Consider the following 13,072-nt stretch of genomic DNA (forward strand, 5'->3'; position numbering starts at 1 on the left):
AATGAGGTACAATGACACAAAACTCTAGAATCTATAAAATCTGAGAAATGGGCTAATATATAATATCAGTCACCCAGGGTTTAATATGTTCTTACAGGATTCCTGCTCTGGTACTTAAGGGCAATTAGTTTACAAATGATAAAAATGAAGAACAATGGCATGAAGAGACTTCATTAGGTCACAAACAGGTGACTAGTCAAAAAATAAAAACACTTTCAAGTAACTGTTTTGTTTTTTTGGTTTTTTTTTCTTCACAGTTCACAGTTTCTTCTTATTCAATCCTCATTCATATCAAATTTGAATTCATGGTAAAATAATTCTTGGGTGGCTTTAAAAACTAACTACCTTTTTGTGCTTTTTAAAACATACCATTAGATATTTTGTGAAGTAGAAATAAAATCAACTTTAATAACATTTAAATGTCTACTTTTAATTTAGAGAAATCAACCTGCAGATTTATCATCCTTCATAGAACACATGCTGAAAATAGAATGTGTGCCCTAAAAATAGAGACAAATAGCTAACATAGTTCTTACAGATGGCAAATGCAATTCTCAGCAATAACATCTAATACAAGTTACCATATTAATTTATTGGAAATCAACACATTTTTTCCCTACTGTATGACCTGAGAGTGTAGTTAGCAGTTTTTATGTGTCATGTGTAATTTCTCACTTACTGACCTGATTGTCAAAGTTCAATATCCAGAAACTTCTTATTAAAAGTTATACCTTGCATTTCATGACCCAGTTGTGCCATTTCTCAACTGACTGCAGGAATTCACAATCATAAAAATGCACAGCCATCTCCCTCTCCCAAATAATGTTGCTTTAATGCCCCAGGATGGTGGTAGACATCCCTCAGGCAGCAGTGACTCAACTTCTAAGGACACCTAACCCAGTGCTTGGCCCATACCTGGCACTAAAAGTATATTTGGTGAATGGGAATGATTTGTTGCTTTTCATACAACAACATTATATGAATCATCACTAAGCAGCCTACAGTGGGTTGAGATTTTGAGCAGCTTATGAAACATCATCAGTCAATAAGTTGTTTTGACCTAAAATGAAGGTAGTTTTGAGTGAGAAGGCTAAAAGGCTAATTCCAATGTAACCCTGATATTTGAGGGGGGCTAGCAATCTGAATCTGTGCCAGCAAACCCAGTGTACATTCTTGATAACCTATAATTAAATCATTGCCCCTTTCTACACAAACTGATCTTGCAAGACCTATTACCTAAATGCTCACATTTTACAGAGGCCACAAACCAAGACACAGCCCCTGAAAGAGGGGTTATCAGCGCTGGTGCCAGGCCAGGCTCTTAGATATGGTCTCAAGACCCCCAACACATGGGGCTTTTTGCAAAGCCCGTGAAAGGTCCGGAAGTATAATCCATATTTGGGGGACAAAGACACCAAAAGGGGATAAAAGAGGGGCTTTCACCATATTGGTTTGCTCAGAATTTGAGAGGCAACTTCCTCTGAGTCCACTGGCATAAAAAAGCTGTGTAACTCCATTTCTTTAAGTATTGCTTGGTTTTTCTCCGGTTTTCTATAACATGAGAAGGAATAATAAGTGGTGTGTTTGGCCATGAATATGCTATCCTGTCTGATATCTGATCACATATATGAAAATGTGTGCTAGATGGTACTGGTGGGCTTATTGCAAATACCTTAAACTGAATTATTATTTTTCAAACTGTCTGTCATTTTCCAACACAAAGATGTGAGTTCCAGTGGATTCCCTCTATCCTCACCTTAGGTATACTTGTGTTTTATAACTTCTGTTATTAGATGCTAGATAGATGAGAGGTGGAGGAAAGTTGAAAAGGGGGAAGCAACTATAGTTAATAATATTATGATAAGTTTACATGGTCACAGATAATTAATAGAATCAGTAGGGAGATCACACTGTAAGGAATAAAAATTGTGGACAAAAAGGGGCCACATGCTAACCAGACTAATTCAGGAAAGGCCTGCATGGTGGCCTTGCAAACTCAAGAGATGTACAGTAACCACAAAGGATGGTCTGAAATTAAAACCTTTAATTAAAAAGCAGTTTATAGTGGGTAGTCATGTCCTAGGCCAGTATCCTCCCTGACAAAGATCAACTTCCATCTTTACTGAGCCCATTGTCTTTTTGCACCTAAGATAACATACCTGTGGAATGTCAGGGCAACTTGTAACTTCCCTTTTTCTGGACCCCTCAGGGCACAGCTCTGGCACAGATTCCCTCATTGTTATTATTACCATTTTAATTGTTTACTGTTAACTATCCTAACCCACTTACGTAAAAGAAGCATGTGTTTATCATTTTACTTTTTATCCAATCCCAGCCGTTTCCCCACTTTGCTTTCTCCCTCCTCTCTAATCTATCACCAATGGATTTCATGTAACAAACTTACATCTCCTCCTTTGATGGTAATATATAAAACAAGGTTCAAAGCTGCCATTCTCAGGAGCACTATCTCAATACATTGATATTCTGCTTCCTAGCAATTGTCTACAGTTTGGCTTAAATAAACTCCCAAAAATTCTTTACAGGTTTGAATGTTGTTGTTTTTTATGTTAACAAAATGTTGAATCATTATATTGCACACCTGAAACTAACATGACCAATATAAGATTGTATGCCAACTATACTTTAAAAAATAAAAATGAATTGAACTTTTGAACACAAAGTAACTATTTATACAGGTGGTATTACTGTGTTATTTTTTTCTTTGTCTGCTTGCTGTCATATTGTTGATTAATAATATGTGGCAGTGCCATGCCTGCTCTTCCTTACTATACATAATTGAAATTTAGCTGAATATAAATATTCAAAACAGGAAATTAGCAGTATTTACTGCCCATCATATATCTTGTTCCTCCTTGGTAATTGCTATTTGCATAGCCTGAAATATATGTCCATATATATGTTGTTGAGACATTTCTAAGTGGATTTCCTTTTTTATTTTTTAAAATATATTTTTATTGATTTCACAGCAGAAAGGAGAGGGAGAGATAGAAACATCAATGATGAGAGAGGATCATTGATGGGCTGCCTCCTGCACACCCCCTACTGGGGGATCGAGTCCGCAACCCAGGCATGTGCCCTGACCAGGAATCAAGCTGTAACCTCCTGGTTCATAGGTTGATGCTCAACTACTGGGCCACACTGGCCGGGAAGATTTCCTTTTTTAAAAAAGAGAATTATATAAGAACTATGTCCAACAATGAGAGCTCTTTATTTAAAAGGTTAATTATTTAATACTTGAAGAGAGTGCCCCCTCAGACATCTCTCTGAGTAGCAAATGTGTTCAATAAAGCACAATTTCTTTGAATACATGGGACAAGTAACCTCATTAAGAGTATGAGGGCAATGTTCAAGTAGGTTCAAAAGTGTTGACCATGTAAGAAGAATGAGGCAATTAGTTGAAATTAGTCCCAGTGACTGTTTTTACTCCTCCCTCTTTCATTTCTCTGTCATGGAAACAGTGAACTCAAGAGAGCTAGCTGCTCTTTACCTATAAGATACTGTCAAGTTTATTAGAAGATCTATTGTCCAGGCAAAGACCTTGGTATGCCAATTGTGGTCCACAAACCAACACCGTCAGCATAAATAAGGAACTTATTTAAAATTTAAAATTAAAGTCTTGAGTCTCACCCTGGACTATTGAATTTGAATGCCTTTTTAACCAACTCCATAGGTGATTTGAGTATGCTGAAAAGATTGCAGTAACAACAAAAAGACTGTGAAGCAATGCTCTAGTAACTTCTGGTTGACTCTCCAAGACTGGAAACACAAGGAACCTGTTCATCATTTCCCATGGCGTAACAAACACCCATTCTCTTGAACTTCCAATGACATCTGATAGAATCTTGGAGGTCTTTTGGGATTAAAATATTCATACTTCTGCTATCCATACTATAGGTCACTGGTTCTCAACTGGTGACAATGTTGTCCCCTGGGGACATTTAGCAATCTTTGAAGATAATATTTGTCACAGCTAGGAAATGTAATTTTGGCATCTAATGGGTAGAGGCCAGGAATGCTGCTAAACATTCTACAATGTCTAGGACATCACATTGAATCACCCCACAACAAAGAATCACCTGACCCAAAATGTAAATAGTGACAAGATTGAGAAATCTTGCTTCAAATTTCATATTACTCAGAATACACTTAATCATCCCACTCATCAAAGTGGTTATGTTTAATAAAACATATAATAAGAAGTACAAGTTAAAGATCTTTATCAAGAATTTACATTTAGTTGAGAAAACAAGTGAAAAATACAATAGAGCAAATAAAGCACTTCCAACAGCTATGCCCATGTATAATTAAATAATAAGAGCTTTGGCCCACTGGATTAGTTCACCAAGAATGATAAAAACTGAAGGGCTTATCATTCTTAGATCCCAATATTGTTTTTTTCCAGGCTCATCCCCTTGTTAATTGTTAATTATGAAATAAACTAATTATCAGTGACCAGTGGTTCTTTTTTCCTAACAAAGATGCTGCTTGGATATTCTAGTTCACACTGAATAAAACTGAATTACCAAAATTACTAAAATGCAAAACTATGCTACATAATAAATCTCCATGCTGTAGTTGATTAAAAAAAAAACTACAATCAACAGACCTTTGAAAAGATATCCCAGTGTAGAGGTAAAAAATAAGTTGGAGTTAAGCTCACTTAAATCATATATTGCATGTCTAAGGAAATAGCTGACAACTTTAGTTTTCATGCCTGTAAGTTTGGTGGCAATCAAATAACCATGTTGGAATGTCCATATCAAGAAACTGAATGTATAAAATCACTAGTAGTGGACAGTGTATGCTCCTGGATTCAACATAGACTCCAGGTGTTCTTCTTGGTGGTTTTTGGTTTGGCATTTAGTTAACAAGAACAAAAGTTTGGGTCAGCTGTTTAGATGTCTTATACAATTGGAGAACAGAGAAGTAAGAAAACTGCTATAGGATAGAAGAAAATTTTGAATGCAAAATGTCTGATCTCATCCAAGGAGATAATTTGTTAAACCTGATGGCTCTGATTTGCAGATGCTGCAGCAACATAACTTAAGTTCCTTAATATTTTGGCACTGCATAAGCTATAAAGGGGAGCAGAATATACCATCCAAAAATATGCCTTTTTGGCATAAGGATTATTTTAGGCTGATTATTTTTAAGAAACAGCAGACACAGGAAAAGCTCTGAAAATCAAGAAATTACTCTTTTATAAGAGACATTTACATTTATAAGAAAACTTTCATTTGTAAGGGTTTCTCCCTCTCTATCAGAAAGAGAAAAATGGCTTTAAATTTCTAGAAACGCTTATCACTGGAGAAGGCAATAATTTATGTTTACATAACAACCTTACCCTCTTTGTTTACTGTGCTTTTCCTGCTAATCTCCCATAATGCGCCCCTTTCCCCAACATCGTATTTGGTTTTTAGCTTGAAGGTATTTAAGGTGGTGGCTGGGGCCATTCAGTTACTCAGTATCCTCCCAGTATATAGGAGGTTTACACGCTATTGAAATTCTGTATCTTTTTTTTTCCTGTTAATCTGGTTTCTTATTACAGGGGGTATCTCAGCCAACAACCTAAAAGGGTAAAGGGAAAATTATTTTGTCTCCCCCACATCAATGACTGAATGAGTATTTCCTGGATGCCTATTCAGTTTTTAATGGGTCATTGTCTTTCTAGGAAGATGCCACCATATAGATGATGAGAAGGTTTTAATATCTAGGAAAAGTTTGGCTTTCCCATTTTCTAAAACCAGTGGTTAAATATGTCAAAGATGAGTCCTGAGAGAGGTTTAAATAGTTCTTTGGTCTTATTGTATCTCTCAGTAAATAAATGCACTAGGTAAATACTAATAAGGATAGGAGTACATATTACAAAAAAGATTCATTAGAAGAAGGGATAAGGAGTCCACCTGGTCTAAATTCATCCGGCTTTAAAACAATTCATCCTAAATGATGTGCATGTTAATTACATTACTAAAGATATTCTGAGGACTAGGGAGTTTATTGAACAACTCTAATTCCTATTGATTACTTTCTTTGGAGGGAGAAAGACTATGTGTGTGTGCAAGAATTAAAATGAGTTTGAGGGGGAATAGAGAAAATCTAGATGTTTATCATTATTAACTAGTGCTAGTCTCTTAGGTAGATAATTTGCTAATTCCCAAACTACTTCATGATGAATGAACTGCCATGTTATTTTAATCAGTGTATTTAAACATAACTATTCAGAATAAGATTGATAATGAGCATCCCTTTAATTGGACAGTTTCAGAGTCAAACATTCCCTACAAGCACAATATTAGGAATGCTTAATATCAATGAAATTTAAAAAGTAGATGATAGCCTTAATAGGTTTGGCTCAGTGGATAGAACGTCGGCCTGCAGACTGAAGGGTCCCAGGTTCGATTCTGGTCAAGGGCACGTACCTTGGTTGTGGGCACATCCCCAGTAGGGGGTGTACAGAAGGCAGCTAATCGATGTTTCTCTCTCATCGATGTTTCTAACTCTCTATCCCCCTCCCTTCCTTTCTGTAAAAAATCAATAAAATATTTTTAAAAAGTAGATGACAGCATTCCAAAGTATATTGGTTCTTATTTCCCATTCATTTAATGTTATCAGTGCCAGAAATATAGTAGGCTCTTATAATTATCATTAACTGCATAAATAAATGAGTGAAGATCTCCTTTAGGACAGTATACTCAAACTAAAGTAAGTCTATTATAAGGTAAAATATAGACTCAAAGTGAATACAATTGCTGGAAGTAAAGCTGACCAATTTAATGAAAGATAAATTACATTTGAGGGCTTTTAAAATATATTTTATTGATTTTTTACAGAGAGCAAGGGAGAGGGATAGAGAGTTAGAAACATCGACGAGAGAGAAACATCGACCAGCTGCCTCCTGCACACTCCCCACTGGGGATGTGCCCGCAACCCAGGTACATGTCCTTGACCTGAATCGAACCTGGGACCTTTCAGTCTGCAGGCCGACATTCTATCCACTGAGCCAAACCGGTTTGGCGATTTGAGGGCTTTTTAAATGAAACACATTATTGCTGCATCCTAAATTTCCCAGAATATCATGTAGTTGGAGCAGAGAAATTGTGTATTACCTGCTAATATTTTTGGGTGATAAACATGTGTCAGACATCGTGATTTGTATTGACACATATGAGTTTATTTAATCCTCAGAGCTTCTCTACATGGAAGTCATTATCATCATCATCATCATCATCATCATCATCATCATCATCATCATCATTACCATTTTATAGAAGAGAAATTTGAGGTTCTCAGAAATTAAGTAATTTGCCTAAGACAGCACAGCTAGTTGGGTTTTAAATAGATAACCTTGCTCCAGAGTTCATACCCTTAAACCATTAAACTGCTTTGCTCCCAATAATAAAGATGTCCACACTTTGAGATCAGCCACAGTTAGAGTATGGACCCAAATCACAGAGAACGCAGAAGAAATTTATGACTGGCTGATGGGTGCAAGAGCAGCCAGGCCTGAGGCCAGAGCCAGTCAGGAAGGGTGAAATTTACCCTCTGCCCCTCTTGAGTTCTTATGGATAGATTAATAATAAAATTGACACAAGACCAGATTAAGAGGAGAAAAGCCAATTTAATATGTGTGCATGGGGAAATCATAAATGATGCTCAAGATAACATAATAATGCTGACAGAAATGATTGCAGTGGGCACCTTCTTATATTTTTTAGACTAAGATAATAAACGTCTGAGGAATTGACAGGACAAAAAAATGTTAGTGTTCATTAGTCAGAAATCTAAGCAAGGTTTGAGCTTGGGTAGTAAATTAATAAAGAGGCAACAAGGTTTGTATATGTGAGGTTTTTGTTCTGGATTCCTTAACTCTAGTGATAAGGGTGTCTTTCTCAGCCTTCACATGCAGGGTGGGTAGTATTCACATGGGAAATTCATCTCCTGCTTTAAGAGGGGGCAGAGAAAGAGAGAGGCCAGAGTGTTATTGCATTGGAAGTTTCTTAAGTTACTTTAATTCAAAGTAATCAATATGTCATTATGGGATATTTTGGGTTGGCCTACTCTGAACCCCAACAGTTTCCATCTGGAGAATTGCTTGTGTCAGGGAAATGGAAATTGTAAAAATGGAGGGAATTGGAAAGCTCAGGGTTTAGGAGGGAAACTGAAGGTCAGTGTTTGATGCAAGTCAAGTCAGGCCCCTGCAATTAGAAACCGAAGCAAGCGCATCTGGGGAAAATATTCAGAGACTCATATATGGAACTCAGTCATGTATGAACAATAGTGGGACAAAGTAGTGAATGTATCAACTGTGCTTTGGTTCTTTGTAAAGCAAGGGTCTAATTCTTAAGCTTGTCAGGCCAGGGACTGGAGTGAGGAATAAGGGGCAGGACAATCAAAGACTAATATAGTCCAATGGCCCTTGACTCTTCATTTTTTGTCTCTCTTTCATTGTATCTAGTTCTCTGTATAGTATGTGAAATATGTCTATATTGAATGTCTGACATAATCCTAACTGTCTAAATGCCTTTCCTGTCTGCAGAAATAAACAACTTGAATATTTTCAAGCAAGGTTTTCTATGGTCCAATTCTCTGTAAAATTTCAGCCAGCTTTTGTGGAACTAAGCTTTTTTATTTTTTTTTCTAGATAATAGGCTGGTCCAGAATCTAGCCCAGCTCAGGTCTAGCTGAATTATTTATTGCGGTATCCTCTTGGCATTTAGGAAGACTCATTTCATACCTGTGAATAAAATCTCCAAGAATCCATACCACCCACTGGAAAGCTCTAATGTCACTTTTATTAGATCAACAATATTGAAGAAAAAGTAACAGTGGAGGAAAAAATGCTTAGGTAACTTTGGCAAAGGTGTGCCTTGGCAAGTTCACCTGTCAGAACTGATAATTTTTGGCTTGAAAAAAATCTGTGTTCTTCAAATGCTTTAACATACCTCTCTAGGGAGGTTTTAAATAGAAAGACTTTGAAGGCCTGTATGATAAGTTAAGGGATTTATGAATCAATGGTAGTAAAATATGATTAATACTGACAGCTTCCAGTTCCTTCTCTCAGCTTTAGTCTTGTGAGTAATATAGCAACTCATCTGATAATTTACCTAATTGCTAGCAAGACAGCAATTTGACTCTTTCAGGGACACTGTGATCAAAACCCCAAACTATTAGCTTACATGCTCTGTGTGTGCCCAAACCTTTTGAAACTTGCAGAGCTGGTGAACTTGCAGTTATGCCATATGTTAACCAACATCATCTCTTTTTTCCACAAATAGTTGGGATAGATCATTCTGATACTGTTGCAATAAACCTGGTTATGAATAAGAGGAAAGGAGCAAAGGGAAGGCCAAATTTTATAGACATGACATCTGTGCAGCTTTGCCAGGAAGCTGCAGTTTAGACGCATGCCCAGAAAAGTCTGGGTGAAATAGGGAAGGTACTTATCTGTCAGTCACACCTTGGATCAGGTCATTGGCCAGAGTAGGCTTGGCCAATGCAAGTGGGAAGATGTCAGATACTTAAGCTCCTAAACAAAGGAGTTCTCTCTCTTGCTCTCTTGGGACTCTTGTAACTCTTGTTGCAAGGGGGTGTGCCCTCCTGGCTCCCCTAAATTCTTCCATATGGCCCATAGCCATGTGGATCCCACATACAATGGACTGATGGACTGTAACTAGCCTGATGCTAAACCAGACCCAGCTCTACCATGGAACGGACACTCTGGACACTGGCCTTGCTTCTACCTCTGCTTAATCCCCAGCTGCACATCTTCCAGGACTGGATTAAGGAAAATGGGACTTTGTCATCTGAGGGATAGATGTAACTCTATAAAAATAAAGCTTTCTACCACATCCCATCCTCCCATGGGGGCCTCCAGAAATGCTTATCCCAGTGGTACACCATGAACTCCACTCCCACCAGCAATAGTGGAAGACCATCCATGCATTTCTCTGATAATTCCACACAAGTATAAATCTCTCAAGGGCAGGATATTGGATGTGTTGTTGCCTTTGTGAATTGATGACTCAGTTGTTGTAGTTCCCTTAGAATGAAGGCACAGTGAGGGCCAGTGTGGCTCAGTGCCTGGTTGTGGGCTTGATCCCCAGTAGGGGGTGCGCAGGAGTCAGCTCATTGATGATTCTCGCTCATCACTCATGTTTCTATCTCTTTTTTTCTCTCTCTCCCTTTCTCTCTGAAATCAATACAATATTTTTTTTTTTTAAAAAGAAGGCACTCACTAACTTTAAGAGGGACTTTTAGAATATGTGACCTTGGAAGATTCTTTTTGGTTTCTTAATGCTTTTATCTTACTAAGAATAAAATGCTGTTGGTATAAATAGAAATTTATATTAAATTTCTATTTATACCAGCCATTGTGGAAGATATAAACCATTGTGGAAGATAAAACTATTGAAAGGTGCTCTAACATTGGCCATAATTTTCCTCTATATGTTTAGATAGTCAGACATTATTGTGTAAGTTCTTTTCAGTTTCCTTGATTCTTCAACCATTTATTTTTGTGGTACTGGAAGTTTTTCTGGCTATGGGCAACTTGACCTTAGGTCACACATGTTAAAAATAGCCTTGGGTGTTTAACCCTTCTTGGCTATGTGCCTGTTTATAAGAACAGAACTTTAATAGTTGTATCCTCCTTAGATACATTTCATTTTTCTTCCTCTCTCCTTAATTATAACACTTAACTGTCACTCCTGCCTTGTCCCAAAATGAAATATATGTAGTCTAAGTAAACAGATTTTTATTTGTGCCCTACATATTCTCTCTACTACTTCCCTTATTGGGGAATAATTTAGAATCTTTGATTAAAGCATATTGAAGAGAATGGCCAGAATGGTGAAAGTATTTTATGCACACAAAGGAAGAGTGAATAAGACTATAGAAGTTGAATTTAGGGAAGTAAAGATCCAGTATGATCATGGTGACTGTCATCAAACTTTTTAAAGGGCTGTTTTGGGAAAGATAGATTAAAAGTCTAGAACTGCGGTCAAGGGGTAGACAGTGAAATAGGGATGCTTATCTAATAGTAAGGTTTTCCAAAGATAGAATTGACTTACTTGAGAAGGAATATGACCCAGTATAAGCTATTAGATAACTTGGGAAGATGTTGTGGAGTAGTTCAATTACATAACATTTAAGTTGTTTCCAACCCTGACAAGCAATTTCTATTCTTTTACATATATAATATACTAGAAGCCCAGTGCACGAATTCGTGCATAGACAGGGTCTGGCCAGCTTGCCCTGATTGAAGCTGATCAGGCGGGCCGGCAGGGGGGAGGGGCCACAGGTGGTTGGCGGGCCGGCCCCCCTGGTTGAACTCCCAGTCAAGGAGACAATTTGCATATTAGCCTTTTATAATATAGGGTTTCTACTCTAAATTTCTCCATTGACTAAATACATATGTTGGCTAGAAAAAGAAACAATCATATTGCTAAATGCTGTTTGCCTTTCCCTTCCTCACATTCTCCCAAAGTAGAGTATTTTAATACTGTGGTCACCTTGACAACAGAGGTGTCTGTTTTAATAGTTTTAAGTAACATTATTCAAAGGGATTCTATTGCCCAATAAACTGAGGGATATAGTCTTTAATGTTCTTTTTCTTCTCAAACCTCAAAGGGTCTAGGATTAAACATATACTTTGAATTTAAAATCATTGTAAATTTGCTGAGTAAGAGAACATCAAGTGTAATTGTTGCAAAAAATAGAGAGTTTTCACTTAGCATAATATGGAAAAATATTTCTCTCTTGTATATGAAAAAATTTCACCAATTAAAAGGCATGGATCAAATTTTATAATTATTACTAATTTCAAACAATTTAATATATATTTATATATATTTTAACCTTGTGCATAAGGCATTAGGGCTGTTGTGGGATCAGATTTAGTGAGGCAGATGTTGCAATCATCCACAACCTATCTTACTTGATCATTGTTAATAAATTATAGTTGAATAATAATTCATTAATGCACAATGAATGAATCATTATTAATCATGGGATGATACTGCACATGTAAAAGTCACCCAAACCAGAAAAATATCAATAAGTAATACAATAGGGAATCCATAGGACATCTTTTTACACTAAAGGAATAATCCTCTAATAGGGAACACAATCTTGGATTTAAAACTACTTCAGTTATTTTTCATTGATTTGCTTCTTTCTAACACTAATAAGTTATATTTAACTAAATACTTCCTCTGTATATGTTTTATGCCTAACTCTTTAATTCTTGTCTTCTTTCATCCTTAAAACACACTGAAGAGTTGACACATATCAGGAAACTGAAGCACAGGGAAGTTAGATACCATGCCCAAGGTTATACAGTTGGTAGTAAAGCAAAGCAATAAATCTAAATTTGACTCTAGAGTCTGAGCTAGTCACCCATCTACTGTGTTATCTGCCTTGATAAACCAAATGCTAATGTGATTATTTTATTTAGAATACATTTATGTAGAAAAACAGTTTTGTTTTTTTTCTGGTTCCCACTTATTTCCCTCTCATTATAGGTTCAGTTGACCACTCAAGCTTAGAAGGTGATACTCACCCCGTTTGTGAAGGAGAATGCTGGCATGCCGACGTCCATTTCCATTTTCAACATAACAAGAGTAATTTCCCAAGTCACCTTCTTGTACAGAATCCACAATTAATGAGATGGAAACTTCCTGTTCCCCAAGATGCTCCTTGAGAATTCTAAAATATAAAGCAAAACGAAACAAAAAACCCCACACAAACATACACATACACGACAAAAAAAAATAGATGAATCTAAATCTGATGTGAAAATACCTACAGCATCTTTACTTCAAATTTGGCTATGGATTTATGCTATCTTAATAAAATCATATCGTGCCCTTCTCATTTCTAATGAGTATGTTTGTCTTTGTAGATGTTAATGAAGTTGCAGTTCATTATCTCTCTTAACAGGACAATTGCACTGTCATAATAAAGAGGTGAGAGAGCCCTTGAAGAAAAGTTTAGGAATTGCTTTCCCTTTAAGAAGAAATCCGATGTAAAAGTGAGATAGATATTCTAATGT

General features: G+C 36.6%; 1 protein-coding gene across 1 annotated transcript in view; it reads right to left on the reverse strand.

Annotated features, from left to right (window-relative positions):
• IL1RAPL1 (interleukin 1 receptor accessory protein like 1) overlaps positions 1-13,072 on the reverse strand; it is a 745,385-nt gene that overhangs the window by 31,930 nt on the left and 700,383 nt on the right. Inside the window, exon 6 of the mRNA XM_059678748.1 lies at positions 12,581-12,726. Coding sequence (XP_059534731.1) covers positions 12,581-12,726 — 146 coding nt within the window. The remainder of the gene's footprint in view (positions 1-12,580; positions 12,727-13,072) is intronic.

This window comes from Myotis daubentonii, chromosome X (genome assembly GCF_963259705.1).
Source record: "Myotis daubentonii chromosome X, mMyoDau2.1, whole genome shotgun sequence".
Classification (NCBI taxonomy): Eukaryota; Metazoa; Chordata; class Mammalia; order Chiroptera; family Vespertilionidae; genus Myotis; species Myotis daubentonii.